Here is a 21,006-nt window from a genome sequence, read left to right as displayed (position 1 = left end):
TGAAGCTGTTGTCGTCCGCTTTCACAGTGTTTCAACGTAGGCGGGGTCCCAGGTGTGGGTTGAGCGTCGCTTCATAGGCGCAGGTGACTGTGACAAGACCCATGATCGCATTCTGAATAGTCTTGGCATCGCAACAGCTTGTCCTCACAACGGTGAAGTTGAAAAGAGCTTGCTCGCCCTAGACCAACATCAACTGCCTGGCATATACTGAGGCAAAATTGTACTTGAGCAAAGTAACAGTTGTGAACGTGGCCGAGGCACCAGTAGTCGCGCCAATAAAAGCGGCGGCCGGCTGCGACGAATATAGCTAGTCTGCAATGCATTTTTTAATACTGGCAACCTTCGGCCCGATATCGCGCGGGCTTTTCCAGTCCTTGGCAGCGGGCGAATATTTCAGACACCAGGCGGGGTCCATGTTCCCAATACAACTTGTGCAAGTATCAATATGCAACTCTGCTCGGGTGTGGATGCCATCTCCCCTCCGGCACCAGATCACTCCTTGAATAACACTGGAGATTTAGAAGATCGACTCCAAATTGCCGTGGAATCTGATCCCATGCCAGAGTTATGCGAATGTCTCAAATTGACAAATCGCCCCTTCGCCTGTTTAGAGATCTGTTGGAAGTCAGAATGACTATGACAGCCGTGGGATACTGATCACCTAGGCTACGCACGCTCCAGGGGATAGAATGAGACATTATTAAGTCGATACTAAATGAGGCTACGGTGAGGAGCATAGTATGGATCATAACTAACCTGCTCCAAACCCGGCTCATCTCTGAGGTCCAGTCTTTCTGGCTACGCAAAACTGCCGTTTTCACCACGCAGACGTTCTCACTAAGTTGACTGTTGTCAAACACAGGGTGCATCTACCGCCACTAGCGGCTAGAACACGACAGCCCTTCTTTTCGTTGCAGCTCGTGACTTCATTTCGACTATTTCGCCCAACTGTTCGAGCTTTCTACACTCCACCTGGGACTTGATGCAATGACGGACCGAGAAGTCAATGGCTCGCTTCATTCGTTGAGGTACGCCATAGCCAGGTACGCCATAGCCTTCACCTTTGATCCTGTACACTCCCAGCGCCATCTCAAGTGTGGAGAATGAGGCAGGCTCATGTGTGACACCGACGACTATCAGAAGGCCGGTAGGATTCAGGACCCGACACGGCTAAGATGTAAGCCAGTATAGCTGCACTATACACAGCAGCGGCATGGACACCACCATTGGTTAGTTCTTTGATCCTTTGTGCATATGCTGCGTCCGTCCTGGAGTTAAACACGAAATCCGCGCCTCGTTCTTTGCAGACCTGAAGAGTCAAATCATTGACGCCAATTGCAATAACTTTGGCTGACAGTGCCTTTGCAAACTGAGTAGCGAGCTGGCCGAGGCCACCCGCCTCAATTACTGCAAATCATTGCCCCGGTTGAACCGCGCAAGAGTCGACGGAATGGAAAGCTGAAGAATGTTTCTTTTAGCCAATACTTCCTTACTGCGGGATACTCCTGGAGGGGAACTGGAATAAGAGGGAAGCCACTTACCAGTCAGGCCCGCACAGAACAATGCCGAGCTCGACTTAGGGTCCCACTGATCGGGGAGATGAATTGCATTTTGCCAGTCGACCAGGGCATACTCGGCGAAGAAGCCAGGAAACGCAAATCCCACCACGAAGGGATTACCCCGTTGACAGAGGGTGTTATGGACCTGACAACCCTCGCACTCGAAGCAGGCCCCATTGGTGAATAAGAATCCTACCGTATCGGCCGGCACGAATCCCTTTCCTTCTGCATCCGGATGGACAGCTGCAAAATGGCCACAACCTTCATGACCGATCGTAATAGGCTCCGTTCGGGTAGGATCCCTAATGCCAACAGATCGGAATGACATAAGGATCCTGCAGACATCTTGATCGAGAGTTATCCAGGTCCAAGTTCTGGGATCACAATTTCATTCACAACAATTTTGCCCATCGTTGGGTTCCATTATCCAGCCTTCATCGTTCCGACAGCCATCTTATCCCCAGGGGAAGTTGAGATTCGATTACTGCCTTGCAGTAAAGTGTTGCAACTTGAATAACTGGAGACATTCTTCGAATTCCGGATGGAATAAAAAAACTGTTTAGTTTCGTTTAGTCTCTGCCGGAAAAGCGACGTATTCACGCAAGGTCGTTACCCACGCGTAGATGTGTGGAGGCAGTTCCGAGTGACCTCGGCCCAGGGACATCTCAGTTGATCTGATGTCCAGGTCCGACAGATCCACGGAATCGTTTAACCGCATGCCTCTCTTTTTCTCTCTGGCGGCCGATGCCCGCGTGGGCGTTTTCTAAGACAGATCGACGCAACAACATTCAGTCTTTGCAACACGCTGACAAGATGTCAGACTCACACTCGAGGTCATTCGGCGACAAGGACCGTTGGGCTGAACCGGCCTGGTACAACGCTCTTGACTCGCCTTACTACAATGATAGTCACCGAGCACTACGAGAATATGTGAGGTCGTATATCGACACCCGCGTCTTGCCATTTGCAGACAAATGGGGGGAGAAAGGTGAGGTCCCTCGGGAGGTTTGGCCGACTCTGGAACGCTGACCCTTGCGTACACCTTTCTAACACCGGCCACGCAGGAGACGACCAAATTTGCCATGGCAGGGCTAGCATTCCCCGAGATCCCCAAAGAGCATCGACCTGGCATCCAACTCCCGGTCGGTGTTGGGATAACGGTCAGTCAGCTGGGGTTTCTCCCTCCATAGTTCTCCGAGCTCATCTAAGCCCAGAATGGGATATATCCATCTTATGATATTGCACGGCGAAACGGCAAGGGTGCATGTCGGCGCCACGGCCGGTCTTGCGCGCAGTTCCACAATAGGTGCACCGCCGATCGTCGAATTTGGAACGGCGGAGCAGAAGGGGCGCTGGCTTCCTTGAATCTTCACTGGAGAATCGAGCCACTGCTAGGGGCGACCGAGAAAACCGGTAAACGAGATTTCCGAACTTGATTGATGGCTTGATGATGGCGTTGAAATTTTTCAAGGCGGCCCTGACCTAGTGAATCTCAAAGAAGGAGGGGCCCTGGCAGCGACTACCTAGATCACTCGGAAACTAAAAACCTATAGTAATCTATCAACATTGACGAAAGCAACCAGCAAGTCACCAAACCCCCGGGCGGGCAGATTCATCCTCAGACAACTTTCGCCCGCCTGCCTTTCTATCATACCGAGTTTCCGCTTCCAATTGCCCTCCAGTCCAGCCAACTGTCCCGCGAATACCCCTTGTTCCAAGGTCGTGGCGTATGTACAGGCGACGATGACCTAGGCCCTCCTCTTAGGCAGCAGACATTAGATCTCCGGAAGTCCAGGATCTTGGACAGATATAGGAAAGCCGTATGAAATGGAACACAAGATCCATGCTCTGGTAGATTGGCCTCAAGGACCCATGTAATTTATTAGTATTTGGCTTGTTTGCATTCGGTATGATGACATCTTCCGTAATAATTGAGTCGGTAACGGGCATATCGGAGATTGTCCATGGTTCCAATAATTCTTGCCTGCATACCTGGCGAAGACTAGGATGGTTTACTCTATTGTTATAGAAGCAAGTGAAGATCCTATAGCCAACGATGACGTCTGCGGTATCGTCGAAAAAGCTAGCACTCGGAGTCGTCATAGTTACAACTTCAATGACAAGGAGAAAGACTGTACTATCTCCCACGTCGAATGAAAACCCACCCCGAAACTTGCCGGTGTTCAGGAGTTCCGATGGCGTCTGAGTCATAAAGAGCATTGAGCGAGGATAGTCGTAACGGCCTTGGATTGGGGAAGCGTTGAGTAGAGTGACCCCTATATCTGGGAGTTGAATAAAAAATGCGCAGGGTGTTGTTGATAGTACACCCCAGCTGGGAAGCGGGAGTGGTACTCGTACTCCGCCTTCTTTGACCATAAAGATTGTGGTATCTCTGCTTATCCGGTCTTCATTTACCTTAGATAAGGGGTCAGGCTGGACTCGCACATCATCATTACTGGCTGTCCAAGCAAGCAGAATGGCGTCGAACATGTTTTCGTCGTCGCCGGATTCAGACGACTGACAGTTAAGCGGGAGAAACAAAAAGCTACCACCGCCCGATGAGAGGGAGAGACCGTGTTGCTCTTCCATCTCCCTTGTGAGGCATATTGTCGTCTTGGTCTGTAGTCCCCTGGCCATAATATCGATATCAGTAGCGATCGTGGTGTATAGGGGGACCAGATCTCTTGGCGAAGCAAATGCTTGAGGGGATGCGGCGAACATCCTCGTGATGGGAGAAAGCCTGATGTGTCTCGATCTCGCCACACAAATATCGTTCGGGCCCCGGTCCTTCTGTAGGTAGAATTGGAACTCAGCCTCGCCAGTCAAGGATTCAGTCAGCCTGACTGGAGCCCAGTACAATAGATGTCTCGATCCTGGAGGCCGTTTGTAAAGACATTCAATGCTCAAGCAGAGGGCTGATTCAATTGAAAACATCGATAGTCATAGTCATAACGTAGGGTACATAACAACTTGACTTGCCGTTCATTGTTTGCTGTGTGCAGTGCTCCACAGAGGCCTGTGCGCCTTGATCTCCCTCGGACGAAAAACTGCTGGATCCCTCTGTCGGGTACGGGTACGCGGATACCCCATTCATTCTAATCCAACGAGCCGTGACACCTTCAACACACAACTGCCGTCCCGCTCTAGGGTATCTCGCTTTCTGTCACAATCATTCATTGTACATCATCACCTCGCAGGCCACAAGCTCGAACCTTGGGCTTTGTCCTAATACTCATGCCGTAGCAGTGGAGTATTTCCAGCCCTGCATATCGTTCTCTAGACTGCGGTTCAAAGTGTTGACGTATTCAACCAATCCACCGGACCTGCAGGATTGTTAACGGATCTCTCACACCGGGAAGCGGACAGGATGGAGGAATCGCTTACCAGTTCAGGGGTTCGACTTTGCGGCCGGGGATGTTCGCGCCCTGGTACCAACTCTTGGCTAAGGGGAACAGAGTCGCATTCCATTTCTCATTCATCCTCTTGCACCAGTCTTCCTCTGACTCTGGTGTGGCTTCAAGCCTGGTTATGCCCTTGTCCTGAATCATCTTGAACGTCTTCTCAACCCACTCGGCTTGGAATTGCGTGCACGTAGGGCCTGAGCTAAAGGCCGTGGGTGCCTGGGGTCCGTACAAGAAGAACATATTGGGAAATTCGGGCATGGCGATCCCCATGGCGGTCTTGGTGCCGTCTTTCCAGTGGTCGGCAATTGTGCCACCCTTGGTGCCTTGGATATTGAGTTGAGCCAGCGAACCCGTGACCGAGTCGAAGCCGGTGGCCAGGATGATGACGTCCACCTCGACCAGCCCCTGTTTGGTTCTGAGACCAGTGGCCGTGACTTCTTCAATTGGGTTCTCATTAACATCGATGATCTTCACATTGGGTTGATCAACCACTTCGTAGAACCTCTGTTCAAGGGATGGGCGTTTGGTGCCCCACGGATGGGGTGCGACCTCGGGGGCCAAAAGTCTTTGCTTCTCGGGGTCCTTGACGCGTTTCAAGACCTGCTGGCGCCAGAAATTGTAAGCGGGTTCATTGGCTTTGAGGTCGAACAGCATGTCCTTGTATGTCGCAAGCCAGAACTTGAAACCACCCTCCTCAACCATGAGGTTGTGGTAGACCTTTTCACGCTCTTCAGCCGTGTCATCAAAGGTGTTTTTCTCCATAAAGTCATAGCTAAAGCCGGCAAAAGTGTCGCGGGTCTTCTCCATCTCCGTCTCATACCAGCCATTTTTCTTTTTCTCCTCCTCTTCTTGAGGGTCGAGCATGCGCTGGTTCATCGGCAGGCACAAATTAGGTGTTCTCTGGTAAACGGTCAACTCCTTCACGACTGGACCAATCTCCTGAATGACTTGGATTCCAGAGGCACCGGTGCCGATTTCAGCGACGCGCTTGCCCTTCAAATTTACACCGTGCTGGGGCCACACGGCAGTATGGTAGATATCGCCCTTGAAGTTACCGAGACCGGGGAACGGAGGCGTATATCTTTTGCTGGCGAACCCGATGCAGGGGATGAACCACTTGGCATAGATTTCGGTTCCGTCCGCGCACTCAACCAACCACTGTTGGCGACCTTCATCAAAGATAGCGCTGTCCACGTTCTTGTTGAAAGAGGTGTAGTCACGAATATTCCACTTCTTCTCGACGTGTTTGAAGTAGCGACGAAGATCCTGCCATCCCGGGTATCGCTCCTTGAAGGTGAAATCTTCCCATAGTTCCTTATCAAACAGCTGGTAGATGGGCGTATCGGTATCCACACGGGCACCGGGATAGCAGTTCCAGTACCAAATACCGCCACTGGCCCCTCCCTTCTCAAAGATGCGAACACTGTAGCCGAGATTTCGCAGGCTTGCCAGTAACGGTCAGCTCCATGCTCATGACGTACAACGGATCGCATCTCTTACCGGTTCAGCAAAGTGAAAGAGGCAAAGCCAGCTCCAACGAGCAGGACATCGACCTGCTCAATCTGATGTGAGCCCATGGTTGTTAGGCGGTTGAGGCAAGGGTTGTGTCGGATGGGTAGAAGAAGCGATCGAGTTCAGCACAAACAGATGAAGAGAATTGGTAGCACAGCATCTGCGGGCGATGACCGTATGCTATTTGTATCGCTTGTTGACATAGAACCCCGCGTCCCGTGCCATTCCCCCAATATCCCCAGACGGATATGATGTGAGTCGATCAGCATCCCGGATCCAAGCTCCAATGAAGCTCCAACAGTGAGGGGTTACAAGCGGGCTAAAGGAGTGGCGGACATGAAACCGGATTAGAAATAGTCATAGAAGCTCTGGGAACGCAAGCAGAATCGTAAAGCCTACAGTTGATGAATCGGGTGGAAGGCCCTTCAGAAGGTGTTGATTCGCGTGATGCAAGACCCCTCGGCGGAGACAGACTCCGGCCAAAGTAGTGGAATCGCCGTGAATGGCTGAGATGTTCTAGTCTGGTGCTGCAGGAGTCTGGGATGTGTGGGGGGAGGAGGAGCTTTGTGTGAATTGGTCGACATGGTGTGGGCACCATGGCCATTTCTCGTAACGAGGATGAGGGATTCAGGTCGACAACCGAGATGGAGGGTCACTGAAGGATCTGTAGGGCCTAGATGTATCTGTAGTGGCAGAACTAGGGTGGTACTTGGTCTAGCTGTGCATTGTTGGAGATAGACGAGCTGATGGAACAGGCTCACTAGCAGTCCCAAAGCAGTGGCTCCAAATTGACTGGTTGAGTTGCGGGGGAAGCTGAGAGGGCGTATTATGACGCAGACCATTTGATTCCGAGAAAACGACGAGCAATATTCCGACGTGGGGGAGATGAGCGATTGAAAGAGTGAAAGGCTGAAACCTGAGGTGCGTGCCAGATGGTGGAGGTGTTTGATGGAGTGGGCGCAGTCTCCCCAGTCTCTTCGACTTCACCTCTGCTTCTATCTCGCACCACCACCACCTGCCACCACTGCTCCGTACCCGTCAACACCAGCTACTTAGCTACCTACCGGACCTCTTCGAACCGATCGTTCTGTGTCATATGCACAAGACCGGATCCGCTCCAGATGCTCTTGTGCTCGTATCCCCCCGCAACGCCATGCAGAAATCATAAGCACTTCTGCACCGTCCATGCCGAGGTCGATCAAGCTTGACAAACTCAAAAACCTCCAGATCGGCGAAATTTCTGCAAACGCCCCGGAGAAACGGAATGCTAGAGAAACTAGCTGGCTAGGTATGCAAGAGTGTGAATGCAGCTTTCCGAGATGGGCGCTATCAGAATACTATCTGGAAGCCGGGCAGACATGCCCAACATGTTTTGCTGCTGGCGGTTCTGTTTTTAAAACAGCGACTTCGTCGACGCGACGTTGTAAACGCCATGGGAGACGCCGCCGAAAATCGCCGCCCCGCAAAGGTCCAAGGCGTTTTCATTTCCAACTACGGCCAACGCCCCAATCGACAGATAGCCTCGTCGCACATGCAGGCATGATCCAGAACGCCCGGCTTTCAATCCTGGGACACTGTTCACTCACTGACTGCGCCGTCTTCCTCTCGCCGTTTCTGCCGTCTGAGGTCGCTGGTGTAATGCTTCGCATTCTCCGTCTGCTTTGTGTCGGAATGCAGACTTTCTTCCAGCCGCTGGAAGAGTCGTTCCAGCAACCACTCAGCTTCTTCCTTGTCACCCATTAATGGACTCTGTGGGTCGATCCAACTCCATTTGGCAACCTGGGTATCTTTGTCTGCCTGGTGGTCTTTCTCAGCCTCTCGAGCTTCATTTCCCTTGCCACCGTGGGCGGGAGCTCGTCGGTGGTATGATGCATCTGCTTCATCCTCACCCAGCAACTTGAAAAAGTCTTGCCACTCCTCATAGCTGTACTTCTTGGGCGTTGCTGCTGAAGCGTCCGCATACACCTTTCGAATCTGAGAGAGCAGCACATGGCGATAGTGGTGGGCATCTGTTTACACCGAGGTCAGCAATTTGAACTATGCAGTGAATATGGAAGGCTTTTACCTTCTTGCCACCGGTCCCCCTTGTCCCTAGCATCAGACTCGTCGCGTTTCTCCTCCTCCTCAAAGTCGGCAGCCAGACGATCTTTGGTCTTCTTGTCGTTTTCACCTGCATTTTGCTTCTGGCGACTATTGCGGAACAGCCGTGCAAGGCCGGGATGCAGCTCCTGGTACCCGGATTCACTCCCGGTGTCCGATCCCCTTTCCACATCTCGAGACCCGGGGTTTCGAGGATCCAGCTGTCCAAGAGTGGCCTTGTAGACGCCGTGCTTGAGCCGATTTGATATGGTATCCTCACTGCTGGGAAGCACAGTGATCTCCCCCAGCCAGATAGTGACGTCTTTGACGGCTTTGACCACGGTATCTCCCATGTCAGAGATGAGAATTGTCAAGGTAGGGACGGCTAGCAGAGTCCAGAAGACAAAAAAAGGCTTGCCACTGTTACTCATCGGTTGGAAATCCCCATAGCCGATGGTCAAAAGCGTGGTGTACGAAAAGTAGAGTGAACCGAAATACGTCCAGTCCTGGTTCTTTTCTGCGTGTTCAAATACCAATGCCCCAATGGTCCACTACCCATAGTTAGCGCGTTCCAGCAGGAAAGAAGTGTCACACCTACCAAGGAAGCAAACGCAAACGTCGATACAAGCAGGCTCATGTACTTGCGCTCAGTAGCAGCCCACTCCTGGACTTTTCGCATCGCCTCGAACTCGGCTTGTCTCCTCTCCAGCTCGGATATTTCGCCATCCCCTGGGTCCACAGTCAACGCTTTCGTGGTGTTTTTTTCGAGACCCAGCGCACCCTTGCGTCTCAAGAGGCCCTTCTTCGTACTAATCTTCTCAATCTCTTTGATCAATCGCAGTCGCGTCTTCTCCGTTAACCGTGCTGCCATCTTCTTTTTCCCTCTCTCAAGAATCAATGACCGAATCGATCCGACCACCAAACCCAGGATGATAATGCCGCCCATCGCAAAGGGAAATAACAGTCCTCTGCCTAAATGAGTCTTAGGCGTATAATCATCCCCAATCCCAATCGTCAGAGAAGTAAATTCAGCCCAATATACCGCATCCAAAAATTTCCATCCCTCAATGTGTGAATACACCAGCGCCCCCAATAGTTGATACACCAAGAACAAAATTGTCTGCAACATCAACGTTCTTTGCGCCACGGTAAGTTTGAACTCTTTACTGTAATGCCCTTTGTACGCCCCATACACCGTAAAACACATCAAGTACGAAATAACCTGATACAGTCCCGCAGCGAAGATGGCATAGTAATATGCCTGCGAGAGGGCCTGGTTTTTGACACCAGGAGCGTCAAAGTTGAAAGAGGCGTTAGCGATCAGGCCGATCAGGAGCACTGAGGCGATCCAAAAGCCGAGTATTGTAATAGGTTGGGCGATTTGAAAGGGAACACGGCGCGCCATGTTGAGGAGGAGAGACACATTGGCGATCAGGGCAAAGGCCAGGGAGACGGCGTTGACAGCGATAAGCCTGTATCATATCTTGCTTAGCATTCTCCCGTATCTGCCACCCTTGGTTTTCTTTGACAATATGCTGTCCTGGGCCGCATAGTGCGAGCATAACCTACCAATCAGGGTCTTTGATGTCAATCCCATGCTCCTCTGTCCCTCCCGGAGGAATCTCAACCCGCCAATTCTCCACCAGCGCACAAATACTGAACGCATTCGCCATAGGCCCAAACGTGCCCGCCACAAGGGGAATACCCGTGGAGGCGTACCACCATCTCGCTGGCATAAGAAAGTTCCGCTCTTGCTCCTCTTCAGACATTTTGTCGTACATCTCTTCCGGGGACTTGTCTCGTTGCTGAGAAGGTGATGAGGTCTGGGCATTATGATGGGATGTGGGAGGATGGTCTTCGACATTTTCCTTGAGGATGGCAGAGGCATCGGCTATGGGTTCGTCAAGCCCGGGGTCGTTCATCCTGGGAGATTACCAGGGGGAGGTAATGATCAAGGAGAATGGCAATAGGAGTCGAAAATACAGAAGATGTTGGAGGAAGAGAGGAGGGGTACAAGAGTCGCAAAATTGTCAAGGCATTCTTTGTTGGTGCTTCATGGTACTGTACTCGCTCTGCCCAAGCCTAAACTATATGCAAGGGATTGAACGGAGACGGGGACGTAGCGGTGCGAACAGCTGTTGTGTCAGGGAGGAGTAATAAACGAGGAGAGAGGGTAAAAACACCATTCAGCCTACATGGAATTGTTTGGAGTCAGACTGCGTCTTCCTTGGAAAAGAGATGGTGGCTTGCTTTACCATGTGGAGGAGGATGCATCGATCGCGATTGACGACACGACCAAGTTCAGGTCGATGAATCTGGGGGCGCATATGACGTCGTAGGAGCTGCGAGGACCACTTGGTGGCTTACCAAGTACACGGCACTGTGGCGTCAGTGGCTCCCCTACTCCTGCCCAGGCGAATCAAAGCTTCGACGTCTCCCCGCCCGGCGCGGGCGCCTTGGTCAATTCCGGCCTCCACATGTCGGCCTTGGCAAGTCTAACTTCACTGAAAAAGCCTGGCCGGGGGTGGCATTTAGGTGAGGGGCCCCCAGCACACTTGGCTTGCAGGAAGTTTGTGTCGATAATGAGACGTACCCTCAGCTACGGCCCCCAACCCATTATCCTCCCCGCCTGGTATTGTAGCACACTGTCGTCAATATGCGGGGAGTTTGCACTAGGAGGCATCAAGTGTAGATGTTGGCCCCTCCAGTTCGGCCTTCGACGAATGGGAAATGTTGTCTGGGCTCGTCTCTCATTTTCGTCTCTCTTTGACCTTGTCGGTGTGTCGCAACACCCCTAGCTCCCAAGTTTGTCGCCATGTCTCCAGTAAGTCTTCACTCCAGAAGAACTTCGCGACTGACTTCTTGACCCACTTCCAATTCCTGGCGCTGGTTGAACTCTCGAGTATCCTATCTAGAAGTATAGTTCTTGGGGTTTGCGGCTGGCCTGTACCGAGTGCCGTCGCCTTGCCCGCGGCTCCCTCAGCACGTGGAAATACGGGGCCTGCTATGACCAACGCCATCCATGTAGCACATTCGGGCGGCAAATCCCGGAGGTTATATCGACAAAGCATTTCCGACAGTGATTCGATCAAACGTCGGTGGACTGGGTTCTGCTGCTTCGATTTGTTGAAGGTCTCCGTCGTGATGGCCGCGAGGGCAGAACAGAGAACCCTCTCAAACGTGTTCAGCCCGCGAAGAGGCACCAATTCGAGACACACGTGTGTCTGCTTCAGGTACGTGCCATTTGGATCTCCCAGTGGCAGCACCCCTTTCTTTCGCGGGCTTTGCAGTTGATCGACCCATTCTGATATGCCTGATAACAGGGTAATGATGTGGACACAGAGACGACCGGACAAGGCGACTTCCCGAAATCCGTCGGGAAGCTTGGCAATCAAGGCGCAGAGGTCCGGAGGAAATGGATGGCTCGGATACTGGAGCTTGATGCTGGCCTCGGTCGTAGAAATAATAAGTTTCTTGTTTTCGTGGTACGCCCAGAGAGACTCGAGGCTGATAACTGTCAGTCAACTTTGTCAAGACACAACCCCTAGGCCCCAATCTCATCCCGGACTTACCCAGTGATGGCGTTCTTCAAGAAGCCGTCCCATCCCAAATAATCAACCCCTCCTCGCATTTCAACAAGGTGGCGTAGGCCAATTAAATGCGTCTCGAACGAAGCAAAATCATTGTAAATCAACTTGACGGGTGTTAGTGAGAACCTCTTCTGCGACGGGAGATGAGCGGACATACTGCAATACCCAGCAGCGCCATGACAGCCAAGATTGTAGCGTCGTCGTCGCAGGCCGAGCTCCGCGCCATTTTCAGACGCAGAGCTTCGACTCCTTTGCCATAGTGAACCAAAACTTCCCTCGTGGGTCCCCGAGCATTTCCTTGGCGGGCTTCATATGAGGCTTGGGCAAGCGCCACCATGAGTTCAAACATGGATGCATTCTCCAGCGCGAGACCAAAGTACCTTCGTGACAGCGGCAAGCTATCCCCCGGACCTAACTGCTCCTTTCTCAGATTGATATGGACCGGCGCATAGTGCTGGAGGACTTTGTGCAATGCGAGAGTTAGCGGCCATCCCGCAACAGAATATTCAACCAAACTCACAGTAGTCGACAGCGGAAAGGACACCCCCATCCGCTGATATTGGAAAAGCGCAGAATGGGTCGCCGCGCAACCCACCAGATGTCACGGTCAATCTCGGTGACGGCGTGAGGGCCGTCGCCGTGGCATTAGAGTCGATGCCAGCCTTGGTCGAGCCGAGCAATGGATCAAGACGATGCCTCGGATCAGTATCAACTTCTTGGGACGTCGATAAGATGTGGTCGCGGCGTTTGCCAATATTCGCTTTGGCCCTTTTGATGGCTTGATTATGTATTCGATTGCGTTGTCGGGGATTTGGCTGATTTACGAAGACCGAGAATGGAGACACATCTGTGGCGAGCCTCTTCGTATTCGGGTTCGGGTTGGTTGGCTGCATGAGAGACGGAGGGGGGGGATGACTGTTCACTGTCTGGAGCAATGACAGTCCGCTGGTCCATAGCGGCTGCTGCTGACTGTCATAGAAAGGACCATGAAAGATGAACCGGAAGAGTAATTTGTGAAGGCGAAAAGGATGAAAGCTGATCAAATTCTTCTTGAGTGTCAGCCCTATCTGTACATAGTGCCGGCCCAAGCCCGGCCCTTTGTCAGCTTTCGGGCTGTGGAGCGCTTTGTGGGATTGGTCCTGCACATCTCGCTTGAGTTGAAAGAGAGTCACCTAGGCACCTAACACTAGGAGTTACGGGACTTGGACCAAAGACGAGGCGACGGTCCTATCTTAAATCCAATGTCGCCATCACGTGTGATGGATGTGACGCGACCCTGAACAGAAGGCATTAGCTATACTACTCTCTACAAGTAACATATTGCCCATTCAGTTTGATGAATTGAGTCGCGCACAGGCGGAGAAAAGATCCCAAAGCTAGCAGGGGAGGGCTGGCCATCAACAACGCGGCAAAAAGGTACCTAGTGGGATCGAGGAGCGATGAATGTCACGATCGAGGGAGCGATTGGACCGTTATCGAGAATGAGATTGGAGACTAAGGTTTGACTGTCCAAGGCATTGAACGGTAGACTGAGGTCAGTATTGGCAATGTAGACAGCCTTCTCAGTATTTACAACTCAACAACTGACCTCGTCGCTGCTGCGGACCGGAAAAAAAGAATTTCCGGCGGACAGGATGCAAGGCAATCATCCGTTACCAGCACCATCACCATCATTGTACAAGTATTGTCCATAAGTACAATATCCAGCTAGCCGGGTATGTAAGTACTTGAGTACATAGGTAGGTATGTACTCGGTATGTACTCCGTACATGGTCCTTGATCTAAGTGATCTGAGTGGGTGGGCTGCTATCTCCAGATACTACTCCACCGTGGTAGTGGGCAAGTAGTGGGATAGATTGTCTCGTTGCCCTGTACGGAGTTCCATCCACCGCGTTGTAACTGGCTCAGGCACACCTAAAACTCCGGCAGCCCAGGCCTGAGACGGTAAGAATTGACGGACATGAGCCCAGGTTCCAGAAGATCCCTTGTGAACCCACCCGCCCTGGGGCTTCTAGGCGGCCCAGGGCCCAATCTCGTGCTCTCCCACTCGCGCTCCACCTTAAGCGGCCCTTAATCCAGGCTAGTGCCACCAAGGCTTGAACGATTGCTGCCCCCCGGTAGCCAGTGACCACCGCGCTCAGACCTAATATCCCCACCTGCCCGGTGCCCACCCACTCCAAGTTCCCTCCAAGAAACGTGCATGCGCATCTGCATCTGCGTCTGCACCTGCCCGGTTTCTCGTTGGTGATGCGACGACTGCGCCTCAAACACTTCCTGTCCTACGACTACGAGGTACACTTTTACGCAGTTACACCTTCCTCACTCCACACCAACTCGCTCGTTGACCATCTACTATCTACTACTATTTCGTTGCCTCTTCTTCGTTTCCCATTATTCCGCTGTTCAATTCGATAATATCGGTGCACTGGGGGTTGTCTTCCTTCCGCTCGCTGCAATCCACCGCCACCGTCAACCTCTATGCGTACCTCTCTTCCCACCCGTCGTTGCGCTTTTGCGCCGTTGATCTTCTGAAAGACAAAAAGACAGCTGCAGCATCCCACCCGAATTCCCATTCCGCACCATGCTGAGGCCCGCCACTCCTCTGACTGTTTTGCTGCTCATATCTTTCGTTTTCCTCCTGCTATCGGTTCTGTCCACGCCCGTCATCCATAGCATCCCCATCGCAACCTATCAAGGAGTTAATTTTGGCGTCTTCGGCTACTGCACACCATCAAAATGCAGTGGCATCAGAGTGGGATATACAACTGGTAACAAACAACATGACGGATGCCGCCTTGTTGAAACACGAGTGTCACTGACTTCTGTTCTAAGATGGCCTCTTCCCCACCGGACAAACAGACTTCAACCTTCCCTCTTCGGCCAGACACTCGTTGTCTTCTCTCCTCATCGTCCACCCTGTCGCCGCCTTTTGTAACCTGGTCTGCCTGGCACTGGCAGCTGCTGCTCACCTACACTCTCCCTCTCATTCGGCGCGCTATCTTCTAGGCCTCCTCATTCTGCTGCTGCCAACCCTGCTCGTCACTTTACTGGCTTTCCTGGTCGACATACTGCTCTTTGTGCCGCATTTACAATGGGCCGGATGGATTGTCCTTGCTTCCACCATTCTCATAGCCGCTTCGGGTGTCGTGACATGTGCTATGAGGCGAACCCTTGTCTCTCGGAAGGCGCGTAAGAAGAGAATTGCCGAGAATGCTGAAATGAGTGGGGAGAATTTCTACAATCGACAAGCACAAGAGTCGAAGATGGTCGCGGAAACATTCACCGCGGAGCCTACTATGCCTATGGTTAATGGCTCTCCGGGTGCAGATAGGCTGCCCACCTTTGCAACCTTTGATGCGAGCCAAAAGTCCGACGAAGAACGCCAACCCCTCAGGGCGCAAGCTCTGTCCAACGAACCCACTCTGGTGACCCCTTCTCGCGATGGTGCGTCAGATCGATACTATGGGCCTCCATCTAGGTCTAGCAGTCGACCACCTTACAACGGACCACGAGATCAACTCGGAAATCCTCCTCCCCCGCCGCCGCCCGGTCCGGACGCAGCCATGGTACCTGGACAAGGCAGAAGATCTGGCGACGAACCTACTCCCCCTAGTCCTTACCGTGATCGCAGTTTGCCACCGCCGGGCGGTCGAGGCTATCCACCGCGCGGCAGAGGTAATTATCCGCCGCGGGGTGGCTATCCTCCTCGAGCAGGTGGTTTTGGCCCCAGAGCACCGCCTCCCCCACAAGGCTATCCTGGCAGAGGTGGATTTTCGACTGACATGAGAGGAGGATACGGAGGGCGTGGTAGAGGTGGATTTCCCCCAGGGGCTCCCGGTGGCTCGGGCATGGCTGTTGGAGCTATGATGGGTGGCGGACCACGACGACCACCCCCAGGATATCCGCCCAGTGGAGCTGATAGTACCTCAGAGAGATACACTCCGCCGGACGAATATCCAGTGACAATGGGTCCGCCGCTACCTATGGGACCATCGCAACAGTACATCGAAGACAATGATCAGAGGTATGATCTGAGAAGTCCTTCGGTCTACACTCAAGGAGGTGAGGAACTTCAAGGTCAATACGGAGCAAGTGCGCAGTCTCCTGGAAGGGAAAGGACGTCACCTTATGGCAGTCGTTTCCAATCCCCTTCGGGTGCTCTCCGTCGACCATCCCCGCCTCCGGCGATGCCTCCACTGCCAACGACTCAGCCCGTGGAGATGGCTGGCACTTCGATACGTGACTTCAACCCCCGGCGGTCGCAGAGTCAAGACCCGTGAGTCAAATCGCTCCCCCCATGGGACAAGGAGATTAATTATGCTAATTGATTCAGCTATGTACCTGCGAGGGCTAACTGGAACAATATGTCGGTTGATGATATGGGGCACCCGAGGTCACCTGGAAGACATGGTCAATCTCCTGTTGAGCTCCCTACAAGTGGGAGTCACGTAGGAGGTTATAACGGCCAGCCGCGTAGGCCCCGCGTCAACTCTGGCGGGAGTGATGTTTACTACGAGGATGTTGACCCACGGTTTGCTTCTGATCCAGAACCGCCAATGCCGCAACACCTTCGGGTAGAAGAACGGAGCCGGAGACCACCTCCTCTTCTCACTCCTGGTCCACCCGGCCATTACCGACCCGACTCATACAATGAGATCCCCCCAACAAACTCGTACGAGGAACTGCCTGGTGCCCGATCTCCGGCGGAAAGCGAGAACAGCAACTTTACGTCTGTCAGTCAGCGTGGGATAAATCCCAATTGGAGGCCTGGTAATGGCGGAGAGTTCAACTCACTGGGTCCCGCGAGGAGGCGGGATCACCAGACGAGGCAAGACATGCTACTGGCAGGTAATCCAGACTTTGAGCTGCCCGGTGCGATGGGACCTCCGCGACTTCTGATGCGAGGGCGTGGCGGAAGCTCTGCCATGAGAGGCGGGATGATGAGGGGAGGACCAGCTCGTATCCCACCAGCAAGCGCCGTGGGCGGAAGTGGCGATGGCCCCTATCCCACCCCCATGGGACCACCGCTACCTGGAGGCCCGATGGGACCGCCCGGGCCCGGACCCGGACCTGGAATCGCACCGGGACCAGGGATGGGAATGGGAGGGACGAGGGAGATATGAAGGATATGCACGAAAACAAAAGCTTAGCTTACGTACAGTCCCGTCTAATAATGTCTGATATGCGGACTGGGTATTGTGAAACAAATGGAACGATTTGATGATTATGAATCAGCGAAGAAAAGCCAGGACTTGTGATATCTTGTACAGTTGCCGTTACAGTTTGCCGAAGAATGGCCGTTGAACCGTCTAAACTGGGAATGTAAGCACGAGGGACAGACGAATACGAACTGGACTGATGACTACTCCTGTACTCCCTACTGTTACTCCCGATATACCAGTTTTACATTATCACTATTACTCTTTTGCTGTCACTGGTGCTGTTATGAGGAGTGCTATTGATGACGACGAATATCGTTTTGAGCGATGAAGCTACGAACTTTACAAGACTATCAAGTTTTCGCACGAAACTACTGCACGAGGCTGCAAGGCTGCAAGGCTACGGGGTTACGCACAAGGCTACGCACGAGGCTGAGCCGCCAAACCCATATACCAAGTATGTCAATGCCCTTGGGGCCTACTTACTCACTTGTACACTTGTAAACTTGTACATTCGTACGCCGGATAGTTTATTTTGGTTTAGTTTGGTGTAGCTTAGTAATAGCATAGTCTGTATGCGGTGGAGAGAAGTCGGGACATTGACCATGCTGTAGCGCTCCGTTGTTGAGTGCCGGACACGCACACTATATTCATTAGGTAGATACATATGTACGGAATATGCAGATATCTATTTAGGTTTAATTGATTCAGTGCTTGCTAATTACAGAGTACAGAGTCATGTATGGCTCTGATATTCGTTTGCGTTATATCATGATCCTACCATCCTGCGTCCTTCCACCAAATAATCCGAGGATGTTGGAGCCACTCCCAGTCCCACTTCCTCCGCCGTTGTTGTCGTTGCCGTCTCCTTCACCACTGCCTGATCCGCCTAGCCACTTCGGCCGCTTGAATCCGCCGCCACTTCCACCTCGACTCGGCGAAGCTTGCATCCACTTGGGTGTTTCGATTGTATCAATCGTGTTCTTCACCCTTCTACCGAACAACGTGAAGAAATTCTCCTCGTCGGGCTCAGGTTCCAAAGTAGGTCGATCTCTGAGTCTGCCCGATGTTGGGTTGCGCGTCGTATTTGACGAGGCGGTGGTGTTGCTGCCAGCGCCGGCTCGATCAGCAGGAGGCACCCACCTGGTTGGTGCCGCACGAGGCCTGTCCAGGGACGTGCGCGGTGAATCTGTAATGCCCAACGTAGCGGTTGGTCGATTTCCCTGAAGGTCTCGCGCAATGAGATCCCGTCCTTCGCGCCAACCGCCTGTCCCAAAACCGGACGGGTTCTCGTCCTCGGCTTCGTCGATTTCCAATATGCCAAAGCCTAGTACATTCTTGATCTTGCCATACAGATTAAATAATGTCATAATCACCGGAAGAAGGATGAACATAGGAAACAGGTAGTCGAACCAAGTCCCTAACGGCGTGAGATTGATCAACCTGCCCAAGAAGTCATAGAACGTCGAATTCCGGTGAATATCCTTGGGCAGGAAAGTAAGAAAATTGTACGCTATTGGTACCGTCAATTTTGCAATTTGTCCGGCGTACCAGCACGCGGATTCAGCGTAGGTGTTCCTCCTGACCAGGGCTCGCTGATTCCATGTAGGAACGTCGTTCATACTGCTCAGTGCGCAAATGCACATATATGTGATCCACGTGGAGGCAACGAGTTGCCCGCCAAAGCCGATCTGATAGTTCTTGTCCCTCGGGTGGTGGATGACTGTAAGACTGACGGCCGAGAGATGTGGGGCGGGGAATTTAATAATTTCAGACCAGATGATGGCGATGGAGGCGAGGGAGAGGACGGCTCCAAGAGCTATTCTAACAGCGGGAATGATGTGGACGTATAGATGGTAGCGCAATGACGGGGTGATGAGAGACCGCTTGAGCGAGGGTGACGTGGAGCGGCCAAAATCCAGTTTCCGAGAGGCCTTTGAGTCGAGGATAGCCTGCAGATCTGAGGCGGTCTGGACAATGTTGTCCCATTCGCGGATATATCTAGCTCGTCGGTGCTTAGCTCGCACTAATCGTCGAGTCAAGTCCGCCAAGTATCGGTCGGTAATAACTGCGGGCACTTTGGCAGAGGCATCGATGGTGGTGACATTAGAAAAGACGCGGCTCTCAGGCTGGCCAGTCATGTCGACCAATTCATCAATCCAATCTTGAAAATCTCGAGCACTACCGGTTTTTCTTTGCTTGAGTTGCATCACTTGGGCTTCCAATTCATCGAGCGCCACAATCGCGTCCTCCAGCTTCTCATGAACTCTGGGCGCCTGGCCCTGGACGCGGCGCAGGCTACCACTTATATCCGCCTTTCGAAACATCCTCCTCGGAATGGACACTAGCCCATGGCCCATCAGGTAGATGGCGAGAGCTAGACCCCACACATAAGCGAGAGCCATGACCAAGGCCCTGATCGCGGTGAAATCGAAGCCATAGGAGAAGATCATGTAGACCAAACCGGCGATGGCGCAGACGAGAACAATCAACTGGTACCTGCCATTGGAACGCAGAGAATAGACCAGCCGGGATTTGGGATCACGATACCCGGCGTCCATGTATTCCCCCAGCAGAGGCAGGACGACCCATGTCAGGACAAAGGTCAGCCAGTAGACAATCCTCCACGAGACCAAAACAGCTCTTTTTGGTAACCATATCCCTTTGCCGCCATGATCGCTTTCTCGCGCACTCGATGCGAGATCGATGGGGACTAGTACGAGGGCACTCGCAGGCAGGACTAGGGCCAGGAAGATTGGTACGAGGAGGAAAGCGGGAGTGGTTCGGAGAGGTAGATAGTGTCGTAGGAGGAACAGGACGGCGACTGAGATGGTCAAAAGAGCCAGGCAGGCGAAGATGTCGGACCCCACCGAGGATGCCATTTCTTCCAATTCTCGATGCAGAGATGGGTGTTGCTAATGACCAAGAGCGTTGATACCGGCCATTAATCGGGCCCTCATGTCGAAAAAGCCACCACCAAAATTGGAGGTTATCGCAGGGTGACGAAAGAGCCGCAGTTTTGTTCTGGCCGTCAGCGGAGCGGTATATCGAGACAGTCGGTTTCTAGAATTGAAAATGCCTCAAACCAAGCAGAATGCGATAAGGGAGAAGAGTGCGGCAGGGGGGGAAATGATTATGCACGACGAGAGAAAGGGAATGGTAGAAGACTGGAATCGGATGAGTGACGTTGTACAAGTAGTGTGTGGTCAGGATGGAGAGACGAAGTTGGGAGGCGGATGGAGGACAAGGAAAAGCACGGCTACGCTAAGGCGGATTAAGTTTAGGGTGCATTGGGTAAAATACAAGGACCCCAGAGCCTACCTAAGTTGTAAGTAGGGTGCTTCCAAGTGTCAGTGGCAAAGGGTAAAGGGGGGGCAAGGGGGGAAAAGGAACCTGAGGGGAGGAGAGCGGCGGGCCCTATGAATAGAGGAGTTACAGGAGGTAGACCGAGCGAGTTAGCTGAGGATCAGAGTGTTCTACTTGGTAGGTACAAGTGAGTAGGTGCGCTTGGTGCCCTGGACTCACCAAGTAGCTGGAATAGCAGGCTGACCAGCGTACCGGGTAGTGAATGTTGAAGAATGCACTCACCTCACCCAGTCAGAAAGAGCAGTGGACAGACAAAAGGTAGGCAGGGGGCAGGTCATGGCCTTATGAACCCTGTGCACCCTGGTCCCTTGGGCTACTCATGCCCTGATTGAGTGGA

General features: G+C 52.7%; 7 protein-coding genes across 7 annotated transcripts; 2 read left to right on the top strand and 5 right to left on the bottom strand.

Annotated features, from left to right (window-relative positions):
* Positions 1-1,114: 1,114 nt before the first annotated feature.
* Positions 1,115-1,887, bottom strand: A1O5_12460 (uncharacterized protein; the record flags this gene model as incomplete). Its single annotated transcript, XM_007753029.1, has 2 exons — positions 1,115-1,407; positions 1,542-1,887. 2 exons carry the CDS (start codon positions 1,885-1,887, stop codon positions 1,115-1,117), a joined length of 639 nt encoding a protein of 212 aa, XP_007751219.1.
* A 485-nt stretch (positions 1,888-2,372) lies between these two features.
* A1O5_12459 (uncharacterized protein) lies at positions 2,373-2,995 on the top strand (the record flags this gene model as incomplete). Its single annotated transcript, XM_007753028.1, has 3 exons — positions 2,373-2,564; positions 2,624-2,719; positions 2,774-2,995. 3 exons carry the CDS (start codon positions 2,373-2,375, stop codon positions 2,993-2,995), a joined length of 510 nt encoding a protein of 169 aa, XP_007751218.1.
* A 1,796-nt stretch (positions 2,996-4,791) lies between these two features.
* On the bottom strand, positions 4,792-6,540 carry A1O5_12458 (uncharacterized protein; the record flags this gene model as incomplete). Its single annotated transcript, XM_007753027.1, has 3 exons — positions 4,792-4,882; positions 4,944-6,407; positions 6,464-6,540. 3 exons carry the CDS (start codon positions 6,538-6,540, stop codon positions 4,792-4,794), a joined length of 1,632 nt encoding a protein of 543 aa, XP_007751217.1.
* A 1,513-nt stretch (positions 6,541-8,053) lies between these two features.
* Positions 8,054-10,476, bottom strand: A1O5_12457 (uncharacterized protein; the record flags this gene model as incomplete). The annotated part of the gene is made up of 5 exons (XM_007753026.1): positions 8,054-8,484; positions 8,541-9,105; positions 9,153-10,026; positions 10,124-10,347; positions 10,417-10,476. The coding sequence occupies 5 exons, from the start codon at positions 10,474-10,476 to the stop codon at positions 8,054-8,056; spliced, it is 2,154 nt and encodes a 717-aa protein (XP_007751216.1).
* Positions 10,477-11,304: 828 nt separating this feature from the next.
* A1O5_12456 (uncharacterized protein) lies at positions 11,305-13,037 on the bottom strand (the record flags this gene model as incomplete). The annotated part of the gene is made up of 4 exons (XM_007753025.1): positions 11,305-12,061; positions 12,127-12,248; positions 12,302-12,606; positions 12,665-13,037. 4 exons carry the CDS (start codon positions 13,035-13,037, stop codon positions 11,305-11,307), a joined length of 1,557 nt encoding a protein of 518 aa, XP_007751215.1.
* A 1,688-nt stretch (positions 13,038-14,725) lies between these two features.
* On the top strand, positions 14,726-17,267 carry A1O5_12455 (uncharacterized protein; the record flags this gene model as incomplete). Its single annotated transcript, XM_007753024.1, has 3 exons — positions 14,726-14,912; positions 14,977-16,420; positions 16,478-17,267. 3 exons carry the CDS (start codon positions 14,726-14,728, stop codon positions 17,265-17,267), a joined length of 2,421 nt encoding a protein of 806 aa, XP_007751214.1.
* An 800-nt stretch (positions 17,268-18,067) lies between these two features.
* On the bottom strand, positions 18,068-20,185 carry A1O5_12454 (uncharacterized protein; the record flags this gene model as incomplete). Its single annotated transcript, XM_007753023.1, has 1 exon — positions 18,068-20,185. One exon carries the CDS (start codon positions 20,183-20,185, stop codon positions 18,068-18,070), a length of 2,118 nt encoding a protein of 705 aa, XP_007751213.1.
* Between the last annotated feature and the right edge of the window lie 821 nt (positions 20,186-21,006).

Source organism: Cladophialophora psammophila (assembly GCF_000585535.1).
Source record: "Cladophialophora psammophila CBS 110553 chromosome Unknown aczJe-supercont1.34, whole genome shotgun sequence".
NCBI lineage: Eukaryota > Fungi > Ascomycota > Eurotiomycetes > Chaetothyriales > Herpotrichiellaceae > Cladophialophora > Cladophialophora psammophila.
This window is presented reverse-complemented; position numbering and strand designations above follow the sequence as displayed.